This window comes from Dermacentor silvarum, chromosome 8, assembly GCF_013339745.2.
Source record: "Dermacentor silvarum isolate Dsil-2018 chromosome 8, BIME_Dsil_1.4, whole genome shotgun sequence".
Lineage (NCBI taxonomy): Eukaryota > Metazoa > Arthropoda > Arachnida > Ixodida > Ixodidae > Dermacentor > Dermacentor silvarum.
In genome coordinates, this window is record NC_051161.1 from 53,188,541 (window position 1) to 53,210,225 (window position 21,685).

At 49.7% G+C, this 21,685-nt stretch overlaps 2 protein-coding genes and 1 non-coding gene across 3 annotated transcripts; 2 read left to right on the forward strand and 1 right to left on the reverse strand.

The window, feature by feature from the left end:
* The first annotated feature begins 1,116 nt into the window (after positions 1-1,116).
* Trnat-cgu (transfer RNA threonine (anticodon CGU)) lies at positions 1,117-1,188 on the forward strand. Its single transcript has one exon. It is a non-coding gene; the product is annotated as a tRNA-Thr (tRNA).
* Positions 1,189-7,485: 6,297 nt separating this feature from the next.
* LOC119462131 (uncharacterized) lies at positions 7,486-9,374 on the forward strand. Its single transcript, XM_037723476.2, has one exon. The coding sequence runs from the start codon at positions 7,564-7,566 to the stop codon at positions 8,818-8,820; it is 1,257 nt and encodes a 418-aa protein (XP_037579404.1). The 5' UTR covers positions 7,486-7,563; the 3' UTR covers positions 8,821-9,374.
* Positions 9,375-14,835: 5,461 nt separating this feature from the next.
* On the reverse strand, positions 14,836-21,662 carry LOC119461244 (TNF receptor-associated factor 5-like). The gene is made up of 2 exons (XM_037722473.2): positions 20,782-21,662; positions 14,836-15,941 (listed from the first exon to the last, which is right to left on the reverse strand). Exons 1-2 carry the CDS (start codon positions 21,234-21,236, stop codon positions 14,906-14,908), a joined length of 1,491 nt encoding a protein of 496 aa, XP_037578401.2. The 5' UTR covers positions 21,237-21,662; the 3' UTR covers positions 14,836-14,905.
* Between the last annotated feature and the right edge of the window lie 23 nt (positions 21,663-21,685).

Sequence of the window (21,685 nt, forward strand, 5' to 3'; positions counted from 1 at the left end):
AAGAGAGCGCAAAGACTGCTGGTAGCCTTCCTGCGACACACGGGGATCATGATACCTGGTGACACACCCCTGATCTCAACTCAAAGGAGGATCAGGCGGAACAATTTCCGGCTATGTATGCCATGGCTAACCACGCCTGCTTCAACATCAGCACCACCACCACCTACGGCGAATGACGCCCTTAAACTGAAGGATGTATGCGACGCGAAGCGTATCTAGAACGAACGCTACGGCTGGAGTGCAGCGTTTTCGGTTTAAGCCAGAAAAAGACCACCGATCTTGTTTTGAAATCAATCAAAAAAGTCAGTGCAAGCAAATATGCCACAGAGCTAGCGATCGGCGCGAAGCTCCGAACCTAGTTACGCTCTGTCAGTTACGCTCGAAAACCAGACACCAGCTGCCTAAATGACTCTACAAATAATCAACTGTTGCGAGAGCGTTTGGGCAGCCTTATTTACAAATATTCGGCTGTAGCGGTAGCGTTCGGACGTCGTAAGGCATAGGCGCGAACTTGTTAGCTTGTCTTTTCGTGCCGCATTGAACATGCCGTTCTCGTAAGGTGTACCACTACCATATCGTAAAAGCGCGATGTTTATGCTTTCGTGAACAATGTCAACGATTAGCATTCTGCTAACCGCTGTTGCTCCAGAAGAAATCTTCGGCGACAAAGTGTGCGCTACAAACGTTTATTCATTGGCGGAGTCACAGGCTTTCCGATCCGCAGCTTCACCGCCGACTTCTTTTTATGATACGTTTCCAGCGGAAACAAACGAAGGCTTATCTCATCCTTCGCCGCTCGGTAGGTGCACTGAGGCACGCGACTTTTTTTTTTTTTTTTTTTCTTCCATGGCGTATGCAGAAGCTGTTCAAAACAGAAAGCGCCCGCGCATAGAGAGACACACGGTAGCACTGCACCATTGACCATCTTTGACTAGTTTATTGGTTTATTTACCAGTTGCCTTCACCCATAGAGATTACGTACTCGTGACACCTGCGGCAGAAAGGATGTTCCACATCCGCCACTTAGGTTTGTTGGTGGTGGCGCTGGCTAACACTCCCAGGGTATAGTTCTAGTTGTAAAACATAAATACCCCAGAAAGTGGACGGGAAAACGGCGCCGCGGTAGCTCAATGGTGAGAGCATCGCACGCGTAATGCGAAGACGTGGGTTCGTTCCCCACCTGCGGCCAGTTGTTTTTTCATACATTTTAATTTTCAGTCATTTATCAGTTCTTTAATTCAATTAGTAAGTACAAGTAATTTCCCATATGTTGTCCTTGGTGTCACTGCTTGTTGGCCTCGTATGATATTATATATATATATATATATATATATATATATATATATATAGTCAGCTGGTATATATACCAGCTGACTAAGATTAGTATGTGCAGAACGATGCTTTTTCATCCAATGAAAGTTAGCAACAGCGACAAATAACAAATTTAAGCAGGTCACGAGGCGTTTAGGAAAGCGCATTCTTTATCAGTGAGTGCAACAGATGGCTCGGTAACGCACATATAAGCGCGTTTTCTGATATCTAAAGCCTCAGTTATTTCTCGTTATTTCTGTGTGAAAACAAAACGTAGGGGTCACCGAAAAGAGCTTCTAACAGCTTTTAAATAGTTTACAAAGTGTGAATGAGTGTCTTTACCAAGTGATTGGAGATGCTCTTTTAGGCGATCATGAACACACCGACCAGTCTGGCCTACATCTAAACTTTGCCGCGAGTTGATGGCGACATGTACACCACACCGGCTTTGCATCACACAAACTGAATTTTCTTTCAAAGCACAAACGCATCTTCTTTCTCTGTTACCATTCTTCTTAGCCACGGTTTGGCAAAGTCGTTGCAGCTTGTTAGGGGCGCTAAAAACAACACCAGCGGCTAACCGTCTGACAACATTCTTGGAAAGCGTGCCCATATGTGCGTTATAGTGAGCCACCCTGTTGCACTCACTAAAAATAATTCCCTTTCGTAAGTGCCTACTTGCATTGTTCCCGTTTTTTGACTTTCATAGAATGATAAAGCATCGTTCAGCACGTTAATTTTAGTCAGCTGGTGTATGTATATACAGGGTGTCCCACGTAACTTGTGGTTTGGTGGGTGGGATAACTTTATTGTAAGGTCCTGCGGGCTACGGGGCGTAAGGCCCCATAGAGCGGGCTACTCCCGCCAAAATTTAAATATGCACGAGTGCCACGTAACTGGACAGAACCAAGATGATGTTTGCCGTCGCTTGGAGCAAGTCAGGCTATTTTTTGTATTTTGTCTAATTGCGTAACTAGTTATTGTTAATTATTTAACTTCTAAAATATTACAGTCAGAGCAAAATTGTCAATAAGAAAATTGTAGGCCACCATGAAAAATTACCGCTCCATCGTTCTGTTGCTCTATACATGCTACATAAAAGTTTTTTTACGAGCCTGAAAGAATTCAGCCCACAAAAGCACGCGAAAGGTGTCGCGCGGCACTTTCTTGTTTTGTTGCAGCGGGTCTGTAGACTGCACCTAGATTATTGTCAGCCATGGATGCAAAGTTTGGCAGCTCCCATATTGTCAGCTAGTCGCTGATACTGGAATATACTGAGAGCAAGCACTGTGTGCGATCTGTATTTCTTTGACATGACGGCACTTTCCAACAAAGCCGGTACCTGAACACAGGAATAACTGGGCGAACGGTGAAATATTATTGGGTGGGAGCTCCCTTACGCAACATCAGAGTGGCCGCTCTGCAAATATAGGCTTCAGTGGAAGCAGGTATACTGTTGGAACTTACCACCGTGTTATTATGTCGCTTGCCCTGTTTTATGCCTTGTAGATTTCAGCCAGAATTATCGTGTAAATCATGTTTGAATCGTACAGCTTCCCTGCTTTCTGTGTTGAACTTTGACACCCGAAGTTAATGAAAAAAATAAATTCTGAAGTTTTACGTGTCAAAACTACGTTATGATTATGAGGCACGCCGTAGTTGAGGACTCCGGAATAATTTTGACCGCCTGGGGTTCTTTGACGTGCACCCAGTGCACAGTACACGGGCGCTTTTTGCATTTCGCCTCCGCCGAAATGCGACCGCCGCTGCCGGCATTTGATAACGCGTCCTCGGAACGCGCAACGTGATAGCCACTACTCCACCACGGCGGGTCACACCCGTAATCGTTCCATCACCAGATTTGTAAGGGATACTACGATTTGTCTTCTGGTACTTAATAGGTATTATGTTAAAAGAAGAAGAAATTTGGAAAGACTTCAAGCGCTATAGGATAATTCATGTTCAAAAGGTTATTGCCAGCCGACGAGCTGACAGGGTATTACATCGTTCATATCATTTCTTCTGTACGTCTCCTTCTAAACTGGTCGTCCTAATACGTTTTTGCTTAGTGTAGCGATGAAGGCGACACCGAGCCCGCCGACTGACGCCGCACGTTAAAAGCAAGACGGCCCAGATACTGAAAGGTGGCAGCACGGCACGTAGAGTCAGCTTGCAGTGAAGCCAACACGGAAGGCTTGGATATTGGACAATTTTTTATGTCGATCACGTTTTATTGCGATAGCAATTATATGGACACTTCAACCGGATTTCTGCCGTCGGCGTCGCCGTTGCCGTCGCCGTGAGGTTCCCTATAGATAAAATCTTCGCCGCGCGCCGTATGCCCGAGCGGAAGCGTGCGGGGACGCGCGCTATCACGAAGAGCGAACGCACTCAATCTCCCACGCGCAAGCAAGGAAGCGGGAAGCCAGCGCCGGAGGGAGCGGGGGGGGGGGGGGGGCGCACTTCTACTCTGCCAACAACCGCACTCGTCGCTCGCTCGCACCGTCGCTTATCCCAACACGGCTCTGACCTTTATGCGCCGTGCATTCGCCGCTCAGTTTCCGTTGAAGCGATAGACCGCACGTATACTTCGCTCGTTGCTGCGGTGTATGCGCTTGCTGCCAGCGTTTTGACAGTCGTCTGCAGTCATTCAGTGTGATCTATTCATGTTTGTTTGTGCGCGCTCACACCACGCTTGTGCAATCAGTTAGTAATAGTCGGGCCACATTTTCCAACGCACGCTACACATGCAATGCTGCCCGGGTCGGCAGTGCAGCGCTAAAGGTGTGTCCATTCGCACGCGCTGCCCACGGGAAGCGCTTCTCATCAACACCACCTAGGGTGCCTCGATGTCCTCCTCGCCCGCCTATCCGTACAGGGTGGAGACATTCTTTGACGGCGTTGGTGCCGCCAGAACCGGTTCGTTCCAGCCGCCGCCGCCATGTTCATGCCCGCCGCGCACGCTGCCCGGTGCAGGTGGTAGGACATCGCTGCGACGAGTTCGCTGGGTGTCGTCGGTACAAAATGCCTGGTCTAAGATCTACGAAAGACCTGTGGCAATTGACACCTCCTGACAGCTGACATAATAAAAACCTGCATGATGACTGAAACGTCATGACAGAAATCACGTGTCTACTCGTCACTTATTGACCTCTTTTCTTTAGCACCGGCATTTTTTTATGTAATAGGAATTTCCAGGGCTGCATAAGAACATGCTGACAAGCAACACAGAAGAAGTAGTTTAATGATTTGAAAATGTAGAGAGGTCGGCCGGAAAATGGAACATCTGGCCTGCTACTCTACGTAAAGGAAGGGGAAGAGGGAAAGAAAGAGGGTCACATTGGGGGATGACAATGGGAGGAACGAGGTGAAAGGATACATTGCATAAATTTTATCACAATCGTGAGTCCAGGCCCGTGTCGCCTAAGAAACGTGAAATAGCACGCATTGTCTCTATCGTCTGCCAAGTCTGTGGCCATGCGCCCAGCAAGAGGTCTTCCGACAGTGGTCCATTGTATAAATGCCTCAAGGTAGCTGCCAGTGTCAGTCTTGCGCGCGCATACTCAGGGCACACCACGAGCACATGGTGTATAGTCTCTATAACACCACACACTGAACAGTCCGGGGAGTCTGTCCGTCCAATGATGTGCAAGTATTTGCGCGTGAAAGCGACGCCTAATCGCAGTCTGTGTATTAGGCATGTATGAGGGCGTAGAATTCCACGCAGAACAGGAAATTGCATATCGGGATCCAGCCTTTTAAGGCGGACGTGACGATCGTCTAGCTGTGTCGTCGCACTCATTAATTTTGACAGGAGGCATGTGATGTCCGGTCTAGAGAACGGCACTACAGTTCGTAGGCCATTGCTGAGGGCGCGCTTTGCTTCAGCATCGGCCATCTCATTATCATTGAGCCCACAGTGTCCCGGGATCCATTGGAACACTATGCGGTGGTGTTTTTCTTGAGCGCATGAAAGTAGCTCGGTAATCTGTAGTGCCAGAACTTGATATGCGGTGTGGCGCAGGTAGCATCCCAAAATTTGCAGCGCGGGTTTTGAGTCCGTGAAATGCACCATTCTTGAGGTCTTTCCCCGCAGATGTGGCGAATCGCTTCCCGAATAGCCACAAGCTCTGCAGCGGTTGATGTTCAATTGTGATCTATAATGAAGCCTCGAGTCATCTGCTGGGCTGGTATCACCACAGGTGCTGTCGATGCATTTGGTGACGCGGACCCGTCTGTGTAAACATGAACATAGGTCTGGTATTCTGACCAGGTGTATGCCAGAGCAAGTTGTTGTAGTCCGCTAACGGGAACTAATGATTTCTTTAGTATGCCGGGGACATGCACGCATACCGAAGGTTGAACCATCACCCACGGTGGTTGGACGGGGTGATATGGAAGGGCATAGCCTGTTGTTATGTGGGGTAGATGCCAGCGGAGTGCACTTGTGAAATTGCTGTCCGGCCGCAACACAACAACAACACAGCAACACAGGTTCACCGCGTAACTGCCCGAATAACAGCAATGCTGGCAACGTAGCAATTTTTGCATTCCTCTACGAACGCTTGTGTTAAAAGCATTATTTCCAACTCTGAAACAAAGTCAGTGATTGCCGCGCAACCTAATTTCTGTATTTACAGCTCGTAAACAAAACACGCCACGCTGATGAGCGGTTGCAACGCGTTTTACGAGGGTATTTCCAGACGACAGCATTAAAGCGCCACTAAACAGAAACTGGAAGTTCAGCTGGAATAAAAGAGGGGTCTTACGGAATGCGCACAGTTTTTGTTCGGTGCAAAACGATGTCTTATTAGTGGAGAAATTCGTAATCGAAGTCCAAATATCTCTTCCTCAATTTCTGTCGTCCCTGATTCGGTATTGTAGGATCCTTCAGTTTTTTGCTGTTTACTCGCTTATTAAAGCTCTGTTCGCAGTAAGAATGACACGACTGTAATCGTAACAGGACTGCAATCCACCAGTATACAGCTCAACTTCCGGTTTCTCGTAAGTGTCCCTTCAAATAACGTGACGAAGATTATTTAGCTGTTCCGTTAAATCGGATGCCATAAAATATATTGCTACTTTACTGTCATGACGCGTTAGTGCCTGTTTGAAGTGCTGTCGTCGACAAAAACAGCGCATTGCTTCCGTCAAACCGCTCATCACACGCGCGCCTACAACGCGCCGCTCGCAGCGGGCAAGAACATGGCGGACGCCGTAGCAGACGACGCAGTTGTCTCCACCCTGTACGGAGCGGCGGGCGAGGAGGACATCGAGGCACCCTAACACCACCGTTTCACTCGCGCCTTCTCGTGGTCATCGAGTCTCTCTTCATGTCGGTCTACGTACGCCGCAGCACACCTGCTTAATTAATCAGCTCATGTTTACTACAATTCATATTGCTACCAAAGCCGCTCACCTTACTTCGTATGACATTGCTGTGTTGCTATCGCATTCGTTGCTTCGCCCTTAGGGCGAAACTGTGACATTTTTTTCTGTTTTTTTTTTTTTTTTTTTTTTTTTTTTATCTGTTAGCCATGATTCGCAAGCGAAAAGTTCCTTTTCAAAATGAGTAAGAGCGGCCTCGAGAAAAAATTATAATCGCTCTATGCTCGGGCACCTGACACGTCTAGTTTCTGTCTTCGTCACAATGAAATTGCTCTGTACCATGTCAACTATCACAGTTGCCGGTCTAACTCGCATTCAGAGTTCCTGCATAGTTTTCAGGTTGATTCAGGGTTTAAGTTACGTGACATTTCGCCGTCTTTTTGGTAGTTCGTTGCCGAAAATAATTATGGCGGCGGGAAACGCCTGAAATGCGTTATGTAAAACATAGCTCCAGTCGACCGTTCAAAGGACACTATGGCAGTGTGCGCAGTGGACATTTCTTGAACCTCTAGCGACGTTATGCGCATGTGGCATGTACTTGACCTCGATGGTACGTGATTTTAATGCAGCGGAACGCACAGATAACGCAAAACACACAAACGTATAGGGTGAGTGCCATGGTGCGTTACAGTGAGAGTGAAAAAAAAAAAAAGGAAAAAAGAAATTGTATATCTGCCCGAGCATGCCGAAAGCGTCCTTCCACGCGCAGTTGTTACTGGGGCGTATGCAGCGCTCATGTGACGACATTCACATCGCAGATATGGGAGGCTATATATTGCGAGAGTACAGATCTTTTTGACAATCTGACTGCTCCCACGGGCCCTGTACGAACGCTTCTGTGTTCGCGGACAAAAGCGCAGTGTTATGCCTCGCGATCGTTACAAAGCGCTCTCGAACGGTACACCGACGGAAGCGCGCGCGATTCCCAAACCATTCGGGACGGCAGCCTACCAGCGACGCCTTCGCGAGATCACCGTCCGGATAACGCGGAACCGCACGCTTGAAAGACCGAGCCACCGCGAGGACGATGACGACGGCGAGGCCCCTATACTGAACAAGGAGCGAAACTGCCGCCATCCTTCTTCGTTGACCTCGTCGGCTTCAACGTCATCTCCAAAGTACCGTGCCGGGACTAGGTACGATCCGCCGTCGGACATCGAGCCCTCGCCGTCATGGACACCGAAGGGCTTCCTCGTCTTCGTCGACTCGAGCACCGAGCTCGAAAACGAGAGACAACGCGAAAGGGCAGTCGTACCACCGGAAGACTCCCTGTTTTATCCGGCAAGCCCGGAAGAAGCCGCGTCGACAGGCGACGTGGACGCAGACCCGGCGCGAGGCGGCAGCCCACCCAAGACCGGCTGCTTCCACGTGACTGCTTCGAGCGGCAGTCCCGCCTGCCGCATCTGCCACGAAGGGGACCGAGAGGAATCGCTCGTGTCTCTTTGCAAGTGCTCGGGCGCCGCTGGCCTTCTGCACGCTTCGTGTCTGGAGCGTTGGATGAACGCCCGGAACGTGGAACACTGCGAGGTATGTCACCATCGCTTCCAGACCGCCGCGGTTGAGTCCAGTTCCGCTCGGCTCTTCTTCCGCTGGGTCCTGTTCGGCGAGCCGCAGATGCAGAGGGCGTTGCTAGGCGACCTACTCCTGTTCGCCCTTCTGACTCCGGTCGCCGTGCTGAGCTGCCTGCTCTGCGTGCGCGGCGCTTCGAAGCGGGCGCTACGCGGTGACGTCACGGAGGCGGCGGGCCTGGCCGCGCTGGCCGTCCTCTTGATCGCGGCCTGCGTGGTCTGGTCGTGTTTCGCGGTACGCGTTCACCGCCGCGCGTTCGTGGCGTGGAAGGCGAGGCACGACCCGATGCAGCGCACGGTTGTGACACCGCCTTTCCAACGTAAGACGTCAGCGCGAACGACGAGCCCCCGAGAGCTCGTAGACGTCGCCACTGGAAACATCGACGTCGACACCACGTCAACGCGGCGACAAGATGGCGGCGGCAATTGCGATGTCGACCACGCGCTGTTCGAAACGTCAGCGAACGCGTTGTCGGAGGACCTGCCTTCCGAGTTGCAGCAGTCTGTTGGGTCTGCCCGTAAGCATTCTGCGCGTTCTGGCAGCATTGTGTGAACTGTTGTTCCGCCTATAACCTGGTTCGATTTTTTAATGTTTTAATGATTTATGTTCAAGTAATGCTTTTATTCGTACTCGTTATGGCGTTCTAATTTAAATGTTCGTGACGGATACTATATCATGAGCACTGTGTAACCAGATTTCGTCGGTTTTAACATGTTTTTACGTTGTGTTTTACTGTATTTATACGCTTGTTTTAACGCGCTGTCTTACTCCGATTTCGTGCGAATAAAGGCGCGATTCGTCTGCCTTTCCACACGGCGATATGTCGACCCTTCTCTGGTGGCTTGCACTGCGCAGTAAAAGACACCACTAAATCTTTTCAGATTCGTTAACTATTTCAAGAGTATACTGCATTTATTTGGCCGCCAATTGTTCAATACTAGCAATGAAAGTGAACGTTTATTTCGAACTTAGCGCTTCTAAAGCCGCATTCCGGTACTTCAACGCGATTTCACGGATAATATACGCGCGTTGTAGCCGTCTTTGTGCAGTTAGTTATTTGTCGTCTCTTTAATATGCGATGTAGTCCTGGTTTGTCAATAAAACACATTTTTTTAAGACCCGAGTATGCACTATAAAAATCTGCAGCTTTATGGGCACCTATAGATTGGCCGTCGTACTGGCTTGTATCCAAGCGTCCGCTCGCTGCAACAGTGGCCTTTTCAAGCGAAGCATGTATTGGCTCACAAGTTTCGATGGCGTTGTCGTGGCCACGCAAAAAAAAAAAAAACGGCTGCCCCCGGTGTAGTGCAGCTGTTCCAGATGCACCGGATCACGTGACTTGCGCGGCCAATCAGGGTCGTTTGGTGTGTCGCGGGAGGGAAAGGGTAGGAAAGGGGTTGGCGCGCTCCGCCGGGCTTCCCTCGCCTCAGATTAGTCTCGGTGCCCGGTTGGGAAGGCCGCAGCGTGGTGCGTTCCGCCGAGGAGCAGGCTGCGTTTGAGCAACGGCGCCGCGAACTCGCTCGGGAAAGGTCTCGTCGTTGATGTGCCGGTTCTAGCGTGAGGGCTTCCGAAGCCCAGGCGAGTTGCGGGAGCGCGATGTTGAGGCCACACGTCAGCGTCGTCTTGTCCTCCAGGAACCCGACAGCGCTGGTGCACGTCTCGGCAACGCTAGCGCCAACTTCCGCGGTGCGATGGTTTCAACGCGATTTTCTCAACTGCGACTTCGGAGCCAGTTGCAGTACGTGTGACCGGTTGTGGTTCGAGCACAACGTGGTACTCGTCAGTGCAATTCGTTCCGAGGAACACCGAAGAAGCACACAAGCTTCACTTACCCCCATTTTCGGGTAGGGGAAGGGTTGGTCATTTTTTTTATTCAGATCACATTTTAAAGCACCGACGTGCCTGCAGCGCAACTATATGGTATAATTAAATGGCTTCTACATGACGTCACTGGCACCATATACTTGCAAAGATCATCGTTTTTTTTTTTTCGTTCTCTTTTCAGGAGCGCGCTTTTCTGCATTTTTGACGAGAAATACGCTAATACTACATGCCGAGAGCTGAGGACACAGTTCCCAATTTACTTTAGACGTTCAGGCGTAGCAGATAACAAAAAATGCATATTAAGACAAATTATTCCAGTATGGTACAAGGATATTGCCACGTGTATTTAATACCTTTCCCGGTGGCAGTCTTCAATCGGCTAACAAATGTTCAAAGTTATCGCCCAGCGCAAGTCGCGCCTTTCTGTATCTGAAGTTTCTGGAATGTTACCGCTGGTTCTATCCGTTGTCTGTTCGTCACCGGACCTTGTGTAATCTGATAGCATGCGCGGCGCGAATTGTGTAGTACTTTCTTGAAGGCACGCGGGCACCAGCGATTACGCTGGGACCTTCGACGAGTCGTGTATAAGAGCCGACGCGCTTGACCCGCAGATCATATTTATTGACGATCGGCGCCTGTACTCGCCGTTATCGTTGTGCTTGAGTGTTTTGTGGGCACAAATTCGCCCATTAAAGAGTTAGCTTTGTGACTCAGTTTTGCCACCGTCTTATTCTCCTACGTCACTACAACGCAGTTGAGGCAAGACATTTGCCACAATGCGCGTTTTTCTGAGCCGCTCTGGCATAATCCCGCAGTCATTTCCCACAATAAATGATGTTAGCGGCCGGAAATACCTCTTTATCTTCTATATATTCAGCATACGCTTCTCGACTAAATGAACATGCTATAGCTACTTTTCCTGATCGTTTCCCCATTTGTAAATGCATATTGTGTCGCATGACATGAAAAGAGGCGACTGCATCACACCAGCAGCTATATAGTGCTCCATTGCGTGGGAAGCAATACTCCGGGAACCGAGCCTGAAGGTTCAACTTCGGGCGATCGAAAGAGCCGAGGAGGTGGCTGTAAGGCATCGCCTGGTAGCCGCCCCTCGCTAAGCCATATTGACGAAATAAAGTTGTTTCCTCCTCCTCCTCCATTGCCGACCGAAACGCGTACATGCACACTTTTACAGCCAGCTGTACGTACGTCTCAAGATAGCAACGCGCATTCTTTGGGTGTTGCCCCCCAAGGCGGCGCCACGTCACGTCACGGAGATGCCACTGATTAATGCGAGGGGCCAACTTGGTGGAATTACTATCGTGGGAACGGCGACGATCTGGGTTTCCCAGATGGCCACGCTGTTGCGGCGAATACGAGGACGAGTGTGCAACATTGGAGGCGGAGGCCAGCGGAACGGTGCGACGTCATGGGCGGGATATTGTGAACGGCCGACGATTGTGACTGACCGAGGCACAGTGATCAGATTCCCTAGTCTGGTCACCTAGGGAAGACTTTAAAAGCGGGCATATTTGGTGTCCTCAGAGGCACTGACGTGTTCTGATATGTGCTCAGACATGTAGTGAGCTGAGACATTCAATGAAGCTTCCCCATGGAGTGGGCTTCCATATCTGGAGCCACTGTAAATGTGTAGAATAAACCCTTTTTCTCTCGCTCATACTCCCGGACGCACTCATCCCTCTGGCTTGAAGGATCCCCGGCCTAAACGCTACCCCGAGTCCCAACACAACCTATAGTTTCCCACTTCTATAGTCGGTGACCACCTAAGAATTCAGTGCAAGCTCCACCCACAAAAACGCAGTGCATGGACCATGCACTTCACCTCTAAAAGAGAGCCGAAACGGTTGGAGTCCGCTCATAACTTAATGACCTTGCTCTGCTAATGTATAGTGCTATAGGCTAAGTAGAAAATGAAAGCTTATTGTTTCAAGCTAAAATGTTACCTTTGGCTGAGCACTGGTATCAGGATCGCCCATAAAATTTGCCAGGGCATTCAGGTTTCATCCTTAGACTAGCGACACAGACAGATCTGTGTGTGGAGAAAACAGCTGTTTTAAACACACCAGACCGCTTGCCGTCACGGAAATATACAAACATGATTCTATATATATAATGGTTGTAAAATAAGTACCTGGCAACTGCATAGTTATTTGAAATCCACGTTCACGAACAACAAAATTGCTTAAACGTTTGTCGACGTGAATTTCTTCAATAAATTTCCTCCTATATATAGGACCCCTTGTACGTACATTGCACATTATCTTCAACTTTTTTTTTTTCGAAATTCACTCGGAAGTGACTACGCAACATATTCATTCTGGGCATGTGACTGTAAATAAGTGGTTGACTCATATTCTTGTCAACCACTTTCGAGAAATCTGACACTAAATTGATCGACGTCTGTGTCGTCCCAGATGGCCGAAAGCAACCTTGAGGTGTGTTTCGAAATCACTGAGATAGCGTGTAACATACCGGACGCGGCAGCAACATGACAGTGTACTACACTATAATTCCATCTTCATCTCTGCGTTTAGGCAATCAAATGCAGTTTTTACCATAGTAAACACGAGGAGATGACGGATATAGTTATTTTTTTCACGTACATGGGGACGCAGCTCTTGGCATCTAAGCGTGGCATTCAAATTAAAAAAAAATGTTTTTCACGTTCATAACAGTAGACTATAAAAACCACCTAGAGCGATTATGTCCCATAGCTGTATTCGGGTCTCAGGAGGATATACAGCGACAGGGTACAACCTTATTCTGAGGTTGTTACCGACTTTAGGCAGCTGCTCGGTCGTTGGGCCAACCGGAATTTACGGATTGCCCGACAAGTGTTTACCGGCGCAATATTTAAACGTTGATACGATCTCGACCGGGTGAGGTGGGTCGTCACCGCAAGAATCGGGAGACGGCGACGAAGGCGGGCATAGTGATGACGAAAAATAGAAATGACTGTATTCACTTCATTGGTGCATGGCTGTGACTCCATCAGAGTCTCGAGCGGTTCTTCCTAACACGGGAGCCAACACTGCCTTAAATAACCCCTCGCGGTCTTGCGGTAGCCGATGTCTCCCTGGGGAACTTGTGGAAGTCTCAGTGCCTTTGTCAGGTTGTCAAGTCGACGACCTCTTCCCCTTCGTGCCTTCTCCTTTGGGTGCTCGCCCTGGCGTCTGCTCAGAGCGTAGAAGGGTGACGCTTTCTCGGGGATGAAGGCGATTATCTCGACACGGGAAAGCGCCCGGGCATGTTTCCCACACTCGAGGGATCCGAGTTTCCTGGAAGATAACAGCCTCTCAGGGATGAAGGGAATTACCCCGACACGGGAAAGCATACGGGGATGTTTCCCACTGTTGAGCGGTCGAATTCCAAGCCGATCATAAGGTCTAATGAAATCATACTTGATATTTTGCGTCTAATATTGAAGTATTCTAACAGTGTGCTAATGACTTACAATTTGTGCTATTATTGTTTACCGCTGTACTTTTAGAGGCAGCATGCTGCGCACTGCATTCCGTGTGTGAAAGTCGCATTCTTTATTTTGTCTATGCGTCTCAGGGGTCTCGTCAGGCAAATTTGCATTCCTGTCGTCCTGATGACCCTGAACATGTATGTATGTATGTATGTATGTATGTATGTATGTATGTATGTATGTATGTATGTATGTATGTATGTATGTATGTATGTATGTATGTATGTATGTCCGAATAAAATACTATTCTATTCTATATACTCAGCCTCATGGAGTACAAAAACAAATAAAACGTGAAAAGAAATTAAAATTAAATTATGGTGTTTTACGGTGCCGAAACCAGTTCTGATTATGAGGCACGCCGTAGTAGGGGACTCCGGAAATTTAGACCACCTGGGGTTCTTTAACGTGCACCTAAAATCTAAGTACACGGGTGTTTTCGCATTTCGCCCCCATCGAAATGCGGCCGCCGTGGCCGGGATTCGATCCCGCGACCTCGTGTTCAGCAGCCCAATACCGTAGCCACTGAGCAACCACGGCGGGTCGTGAAAAGAAGCGCGACGATGCTTCGTTCGTAACCAGGCTTTGTTGATGGAAGTTGGTTCCCGACCAGTATTGTCGATAAAGCGATTCGCCCGTAATGGCGAACTTGACGCGTGTTCTTGCTAAGTCTCCGTTCTAGTCGCGCTTTTTCCATCATTGCGAGCTTGTTCTTTACTTGCCCCCCAAAATTATTCAAAAATGTTGTAATAAAGCTTGCTTCTGTGCATTGCGCTGGGCATCTGGAGCAAGAATTCGACAAAATGTGAGCAAGTTAAAGTGCGTTATTCTGGCATTATTATTATTCATAAAGGTCGATATAAGTGTGCGCATGTCTAAACATCAATTTATGGACCTTCTCTGCATCATTTAAAAAATGAATAGCAGTTACATGTGGACGGCCATCTAACATACAAAAACAACTGATTTGGCATAGGAAAGCGCGCGGTCATGTTTCCCACACTTTTAAGGGATCCGAGTTTCCAGGAAGATAACAGCCTCTCGTCACCGGAAAGGGCGCGGGCATGTTTCCCACAATTTGTTTCCATGTTTCCCGTGCCAGACCTATATTAGTCGGAAACCATGGACTGCTGACACAAGATGACAGCACAGTTAACCCTGATATGTGGCTAGGGACCTCTAGCCCTTGTGTAGCAGTGCATGACATTATGGCACGAGGCTGACGATACAATAAAGCCAGGTCATTGGGGCTGACACAGTAATTTATTTACGTGTTGTAAAATAATCACTTTTGCACACATCGCTTACGAGCAGTCAACTCTACACCAGGTCGGCACAGAACTGGATCACAAAGGCGTCGTCCTTGAGGAATCCGTTGGCCGGGTTTTCAATTTCCTCCAGCGCGGCGAGCGGGAAACCGTACCCGACGTTGCGTTCCGCTTTGGGCCTCTGGAAGCTGTCCTGCTCTTCCTCGCACGCGTCGCCGGGGTCGAAGGTCACCGCCTTGTCCGCGGCCGCCTCCTGGTTGACCAGTTTCACCGTGGTCACCGTCCGGTAGGGCCACCTGAGCGCCGCGTCGAACATTCCGCGCAACAAGTGCACGTAGACGCTCAGGTAGACGCGTCCGTCCGCCGGGTTCTTGGAGAACGACCCGGACAGCGCCACGCGGTAGCCTTGGTGACCGACGTAGAAGTCTTCGCTCTTGAGCAGCGTGCACTTCCTGACTGCCGTCTTCTTGAGCTTCGAGAAGGGTGCCACCTGCCAGTCGAACGTTTTGGTTCCGAGGACGCTCCTCAGGCGGCGCACGTCGCCCACCACGTCTTCTCGCCAGAGCCGGTGCTGCTCCCGGAGTCTAGACTCGAGGTCTTCGATTTCGGCGCGCGTCTGCTCGGCGTGCACGGTGACGGACTCGCGAACGTCGTTGAAGGCGTTCCTGAAGTCTTCGTACTCCTGGCACATCTCCTTCATGGCCGCGATCATGCCCAGCACGTCGTACTCCTTGCTGTTACCGTTGAAGATGACGGAGAGCCTGGAAGGCGCCGCGCTCGGCGCGCTCGGTGCGGGCGCGGCCTGGGCTGGTTCTCCGGTCAGGGTTCGCGCGATGTCGGGGTACAGGTCGCCCGTCACCACCGTGTGCACGTGTCGCTGAGACGGTGCGGAATTTTGTTCGGGGCGCGGCGGTGGCGCCGTCGCCGTGCATCCTCGCGCCGTGTGGTCCCTGAGCTGGAAACGTTTCAGCCAACTGCCGCAGATTTGGCACTGGATATTGTAGAAGCCGCAGAGTCGCGTATGGTCGCGGAGCTTGTCCATGGGGCCGATGTAGTCGCACCCGAGGGACCGATTTGGACAGTACACCCTGAAACCGAAAATAAATGCGGTTATGCGACACTGTATATGTCTACGTGTATTGTCGTTTTATTGTTGTTTAAAGAAGATGAAACGGAAGAGGATATGCCGCGGACGTCTGTCTAAACTGTCAGTGGACACCTTAACTGTCCCGTGGCTAAGGAAGGAAAAATAAAGAAATGAAGGTGCAGATCCAACGCCTTGTTGGAATATACTTTGAAGAGATTATTTAAATGCTATAAATTTATCAATTTCATTCCTGCGTCTTTGGCGTAAAATAAACTGGCGCGTGCACGTACTCTCGCGTACCTGCAGCTCTAAGCATAGTGACAAATCTTATATTACCTTGCTTTCTTCATTTCTTCTTACTTATTTTAATTGTAACAGCCCCTTCAATTGACCGAGCCCCCTGTCGTGGGTACGTGCCATAGTGTGTAAACCATAATCATCATCAACAAGCGGCGATTATCTCAATTAAAGAGCTATATAATTGGCGTTTGCACGATAGGTACCGCCCGCTTCTTAGCCAATCCCCCGTTGTGAGTATTTTCCACTGTATAGAAATCACCATAATCAACACGTGGCGACTATCTGAAAGTATACCTGTTGGTGTTGGCACGAGAGACGTGTACGTGTGGTTGTGGCACAATAAAGACAAAAAATAGCAAAAAGTCGCAGTTTCGGCCGAAAAGCGAAACATCGATTGCGATAGCAAATTATTAGACAGCTATACGAAGTAAGGATAGTAGTTTTATGGGCCGTATAAACTTGAAAACATTCGCTTACTTACTAAATTAACAAGCATGGTGCCACGCGCGCACAGGGCAGACATGAACACATCTCACTCGATGGTCGTGGACACTCGCTCTCAAAACGCTGGCGTGAGGAAGAGCGGCAACATCAGCGAACGAATTTGCTTCTTGCTTCAACGCGAACTAAGCGGCGAGAACACAGCGTAAGCGAAGCTATCAGCCCTGCGGCGCGCCTGTATATATACTCTGTACCCATCGCAGATCGCTTTTAACACAGGGCCCGCGCGGCCGCGCTCAGCCGCGCCATACACAGTCGCCGCCGGAGTAGAACGCCCCCGATGTCTTGCGCGCTGATGGAAGACTAGCGCGCGTCCTCTCCGCCTTCCTCCCTTGCGCGCGCGAGATCGAGCCACCATCCTCGGCTCACCCTCGCACGAGTTCACTCGCACCCACAGCAATACGGCGCGCCGTCACGATGTTATCGCACTTCAGCTTTACACGGAACATCACGGCGACGCCGACGGCGGCAATGCGCCTGAAGTGTTTATATGACTGCTATCGAAATAAAAAATGTGCACAGTTTCGCCCTAAGGGCGAAGCAATGAATGCGATAGCAACACAGCAATGTCATACGAAGTAAGGTGAGCGGCTTTGGTAGCAACAACACGCAGAACTGTTGTCGACGCCATCGGCGTTTTGCCCGCGTTAGCTCAAAATGCGTGCGGCGTTGGTGACTGTTGCTGGAGCCTCTGATATAAATAGGCACTTGGTGCCGCAGCTAAACGTCGCCTCCCTTCCCTCCCCCTCCCCCACGGCCTCTCGCGCGTCTGAAGAAGGCGCGTTTGCTCTACATATGGTGATTGTAAAGGAGAAAAGAGACGCCTACTTCAGCAGATGATGATGATGATGATGATGATAAGTGGTTCTTGAGGGAAAGGGAAAGGTTGGCGCTATCTTCTGCAGCCCTTGAGGGAGCACGGCTCAGCGCCACTTCAGCAGCCCTTAAGCGAGCATGGCGCAGAACGCGCGTTTGTTCTCCGCCGTGCGTTCACTCCCCGTGAAAGACGCGCCCCTCGCGCCCTTTCACTCGCACATACAGCGTTCGGCGCGCGGCGACGATTTCATCTCCAAATGACGTCATACGGAACCTCACGGCGACGGCGACGGCGACGGCAGAAATCTGCTTTTGAGTGTCCATATAATTGCTATCGCAATAAAAAACGCGACCTAGTGGTTGGAGCATCTGCTTGCGGCGTTGGGGGGGGGGGGGGGTGAACCTGGAAGCTCGAATCCCACCGCCAGGCGCGCTGTTTTTTTTTTTTTTTTTAAGTGAATGCGAATCTACTCGACAAGAACCCCACCAGCGACTGAACGATCGATAGAGACCGACAGGCCGACCGACCCAGTTGAAACCACGGAGTGGTAGGAAAAGAAAGCTTCGATTTAAAAATGGATGCACGGCATTAAAAGGCGGGGAAAACGAACATATGCAATAATATAAACACTAATGTTACACAAAATGATAAGAGTAACGATTAAATAAACACATGAAGCTGTACACAAATGTACAAAGTAGACTCCGGCTGATTTTACACACTCAAGCGTTGTGATGCCGCACCACCAGGGCAGTCTCCTCCAAGGATATAAGCGCGAGTTATAGTCTTAAGAACTTCGTTTCGTTGGATATAGTGCTTGGTACCTTTTTTTTGTGTGTGTGCTCGGTGTTGCGATTGACGTTCTATACACTACGCAGGCGTCGTCGTTATATTCGCCCTCTTATTCGACGTGAATTGAGCTGTTCTTGGACCATGCGTGTAAATGATTTCGTTACGATTTTGGCGCTACTAAATGAACAAAAAAGGGAAGTGCGAAGCCCGAAGTCGCTCTGCTAAGTGAAAAAAAAAATGAAATGAGAAGAAAAGAAAAAAAAATTGCTCAGTAAACGAAGCGGATAGACATAACTCCCGTCCTTGAATTTCGCGCCTAAACGGCAGCGCCGCTGACGGCGTTGTGTAACGCCATAGATATCGCCGTATATTTCTTTTTTTTTAATATTTGGTCCTTGATGTGCGCTATAAGTCGCCTGGCTGGCTGTTGACGTGCAATACAATTTCGAAACTTCCTCTAGCAATAAAATAGCCTCGGCCAGGAAACAGGCGCTGCCGGTACCCACGACGTCACAGGAACACGACAAAGTTGTCGGGCAAGTTGGTACATGTCCATTAACTAAAAAAATTAAGTGAGCCCAAGGCTGGGGCATTGCTCGAGGCTTTGATTATAAGGCACGCTGCAGTAGAGGACTCAGGGTGCGAAAACAACGATATGATTATGAGGCACGCCGTAGCGGAGGACTCCGGATTAGTTTTGACCATCTCGGGTTCTTTACCGTGCATCTAAGTACACGAGTGTCCTTGCACTTCACCCCCATCAAAATGCCACCGCCACGGCAGGGATCGAACCAGCGACCTCGAGCTCAGAGCGCAACGACATAGGCACTAAGCTACCGCAGTGCGTCGTATACATATAAGAAGCGTTTTGGGTGCGTTTATTGCGATAGCACTTATATGGACACTCCAAGCGCATTTTTGCCGTCGTCGTGATGTTCCGTATAAAGTCCATACACGATAAGATCGTCGCCGTACGCTGTATGTGCGAGTGAAAGCTTGCGAGGGTCCGCCGGCGATCGCATGCTCTCAAACTCGCGTGCGCGAAGGAGGAAGGCAGGACGGAAGCGCGTCGTCCGCTATAACGCGCGAGGCACTGGGGGAGAAGGAGTGGGGAGGGGGGAGGAGGGGGGGGGGGCGTTCTACTCCGGCGAGTTTCAAGATACGGCGCCCGCGCCGTATCTTGAAAGCGATCTGCGATGTAGACAATTAAAGTGCGCGCCCGCGCCGGCCTCAGCTTCAAAGCAATCTGCGCTGTGGACAAAAGGCATGCGCCGAATGCCGGTATAGCTTCGTATGCGCTGTGCTTTCAACGTTTAGTCCGCGTTGTAGCGAGACAGCACGAAGGTCAATTTGACAGCGAGTTTTGACAGCGAGTTTCTGGGGCCATAGAGCGACATGTGTTCATGTTTACCAGTGCGCGCGTGACACCGTGCTTGTTAAGTTAGTAAGCGAATGTTTACATCTTTCTACGACCGATAAAACTACTATCCTTACTTCGTATATAGCTGTCTACTAATTTGCTATCGCAATCGATGCTTCGCCTTTCGGGCGACACTGCGACTTTTTTGAAGCGCGTAATCAAATAGTCTGCCAATTGAGCGCGCATAACCAGGAGCGGCCAGGATTTACCGCGCGTCCGCAAGCGTGCGTGGGGTCTGACCAGGCTATTCTATTGATTGACGTCATCTATTGGCCAATAGCAGCCACTTATGGTAATCCGCTAGATGACGAAATAAAGCGTCCAGAAGGGAGTAAGAAGCAGGCTTCTGTTGAAAAGAGAGCGTTCGAGAGAAGGGTGACTTCTAGCTCCGCGTGCGAGCTTCACGCGTCGCGCACGACTGCAAAGCTCGGCTTAAATGTTCACAGCAGCGTACGCTATCCGCGGACAATGTTTTTTCACCAAGCCCGAGGGATGTTTCAGGACCCCTTTAAGCGAAACAGAACGTACAAACGGAGCGAATGGTTAGGTACTTCCGTGACGCCTAATAACTATCACATTAATATTCCGGAACCCTTCTTAACTCCTGCACCTTGTCCTATTATTATTACTTTTGTCTAATTAATTTGTTGTTTTTTCCTTCTACGATTGGCTTTTATTTCGAAAAATACTTTTGGGTTAACACGCCCCGCGTTATTTTATATTCAATTGGCATTACGCCTGCGAAACTTTGATGGCGCAGGCATTCCTTTATCCTTATTTTATCTTTATATAACAGTGACATCAGAATATAAAACAAATATGGGATCTTATGTGCCAGAACCACGATTTGATTATGAGGCACGCCGTAGTGAGGGATACTCTGGATTAATCTTGCCCACCTGGGATTCTTTAACGCGCACCGCATGCACGGTATATATATACACGGGCGTTTTTGCATTTCACCCCCATCTAAATGCGGCCGCCGATTATTAGAATAGCTGTGTGCAGTACCTGAAGGCGAGCAGCACTTCGAGTGCGATCTTGTCCCTGTGGAGGGCGTCGAGCGGAGTGACGGCGCCGTCCAGCGGGCACGCCACGACGCCCTCCTCGCTTCCCATCATGGCCGCGCACAGCGGGCAGAAGACGTGCCAGCAGCGCGACCAGAGCATCTCGGACGCGATGGCGCCGCACACCAGGCAGGAGGTGAAGCGCGGTATGGGGCTGGCGAACTCCATCTCGGTCCAGTCGGCCAGGCCCGCCTGCTCGAAGCCGATCACGTACCGCTTCTGCAGCGCCGGCACCGAAGTGGCCAGAGCAGGCGCGGCGGCGACCGCGGGTCGGTCCATGGCGAGAATTTTGCCGTCCCGACGACTTGCCAATGTCACTGGTCGCCGCCTCCGCAGCCGCCCAGCTGTGGAATAGTGATGGTGATGATGATGATGATTACCTCGAGGACTCTGGCGCATACCCACCAAGGGGGATTAGCCGAGAATCGGGTGACGCAGGCAAAATGCATTATTGGAATAGGTTTTCAGGCGAAAGCCTTAATTAGTTCTATATGTTTCAAGGTCGCGTCGTGAGGTACAGAAAGTATCACGTGACCCAAGGAAGGCCGGAAGCGAACCAAAGCATGTCCAGCAGTGTATAAGAGATAATGAATAGAAAAGTTAATGATTGATAAGCGATTAGATTAAGGTGGATTAAGGTCGATTAAGGTGGATTAGGGTGTATTAGGGCTATAGCTAGGGACACCGGGGACATTTTTTAGCGAAACTGAAAAAGAAAGGAAAAATTATGCAGGTCGCATCTATGTGAATTCTAAGCAGATAGCTTTGGTGAAGCGTTCGTTAATTAAATGCTATAAAACTAAATGCGATGTGCACAGTTGTCTATTGTCATCAAATACAATGTGTAA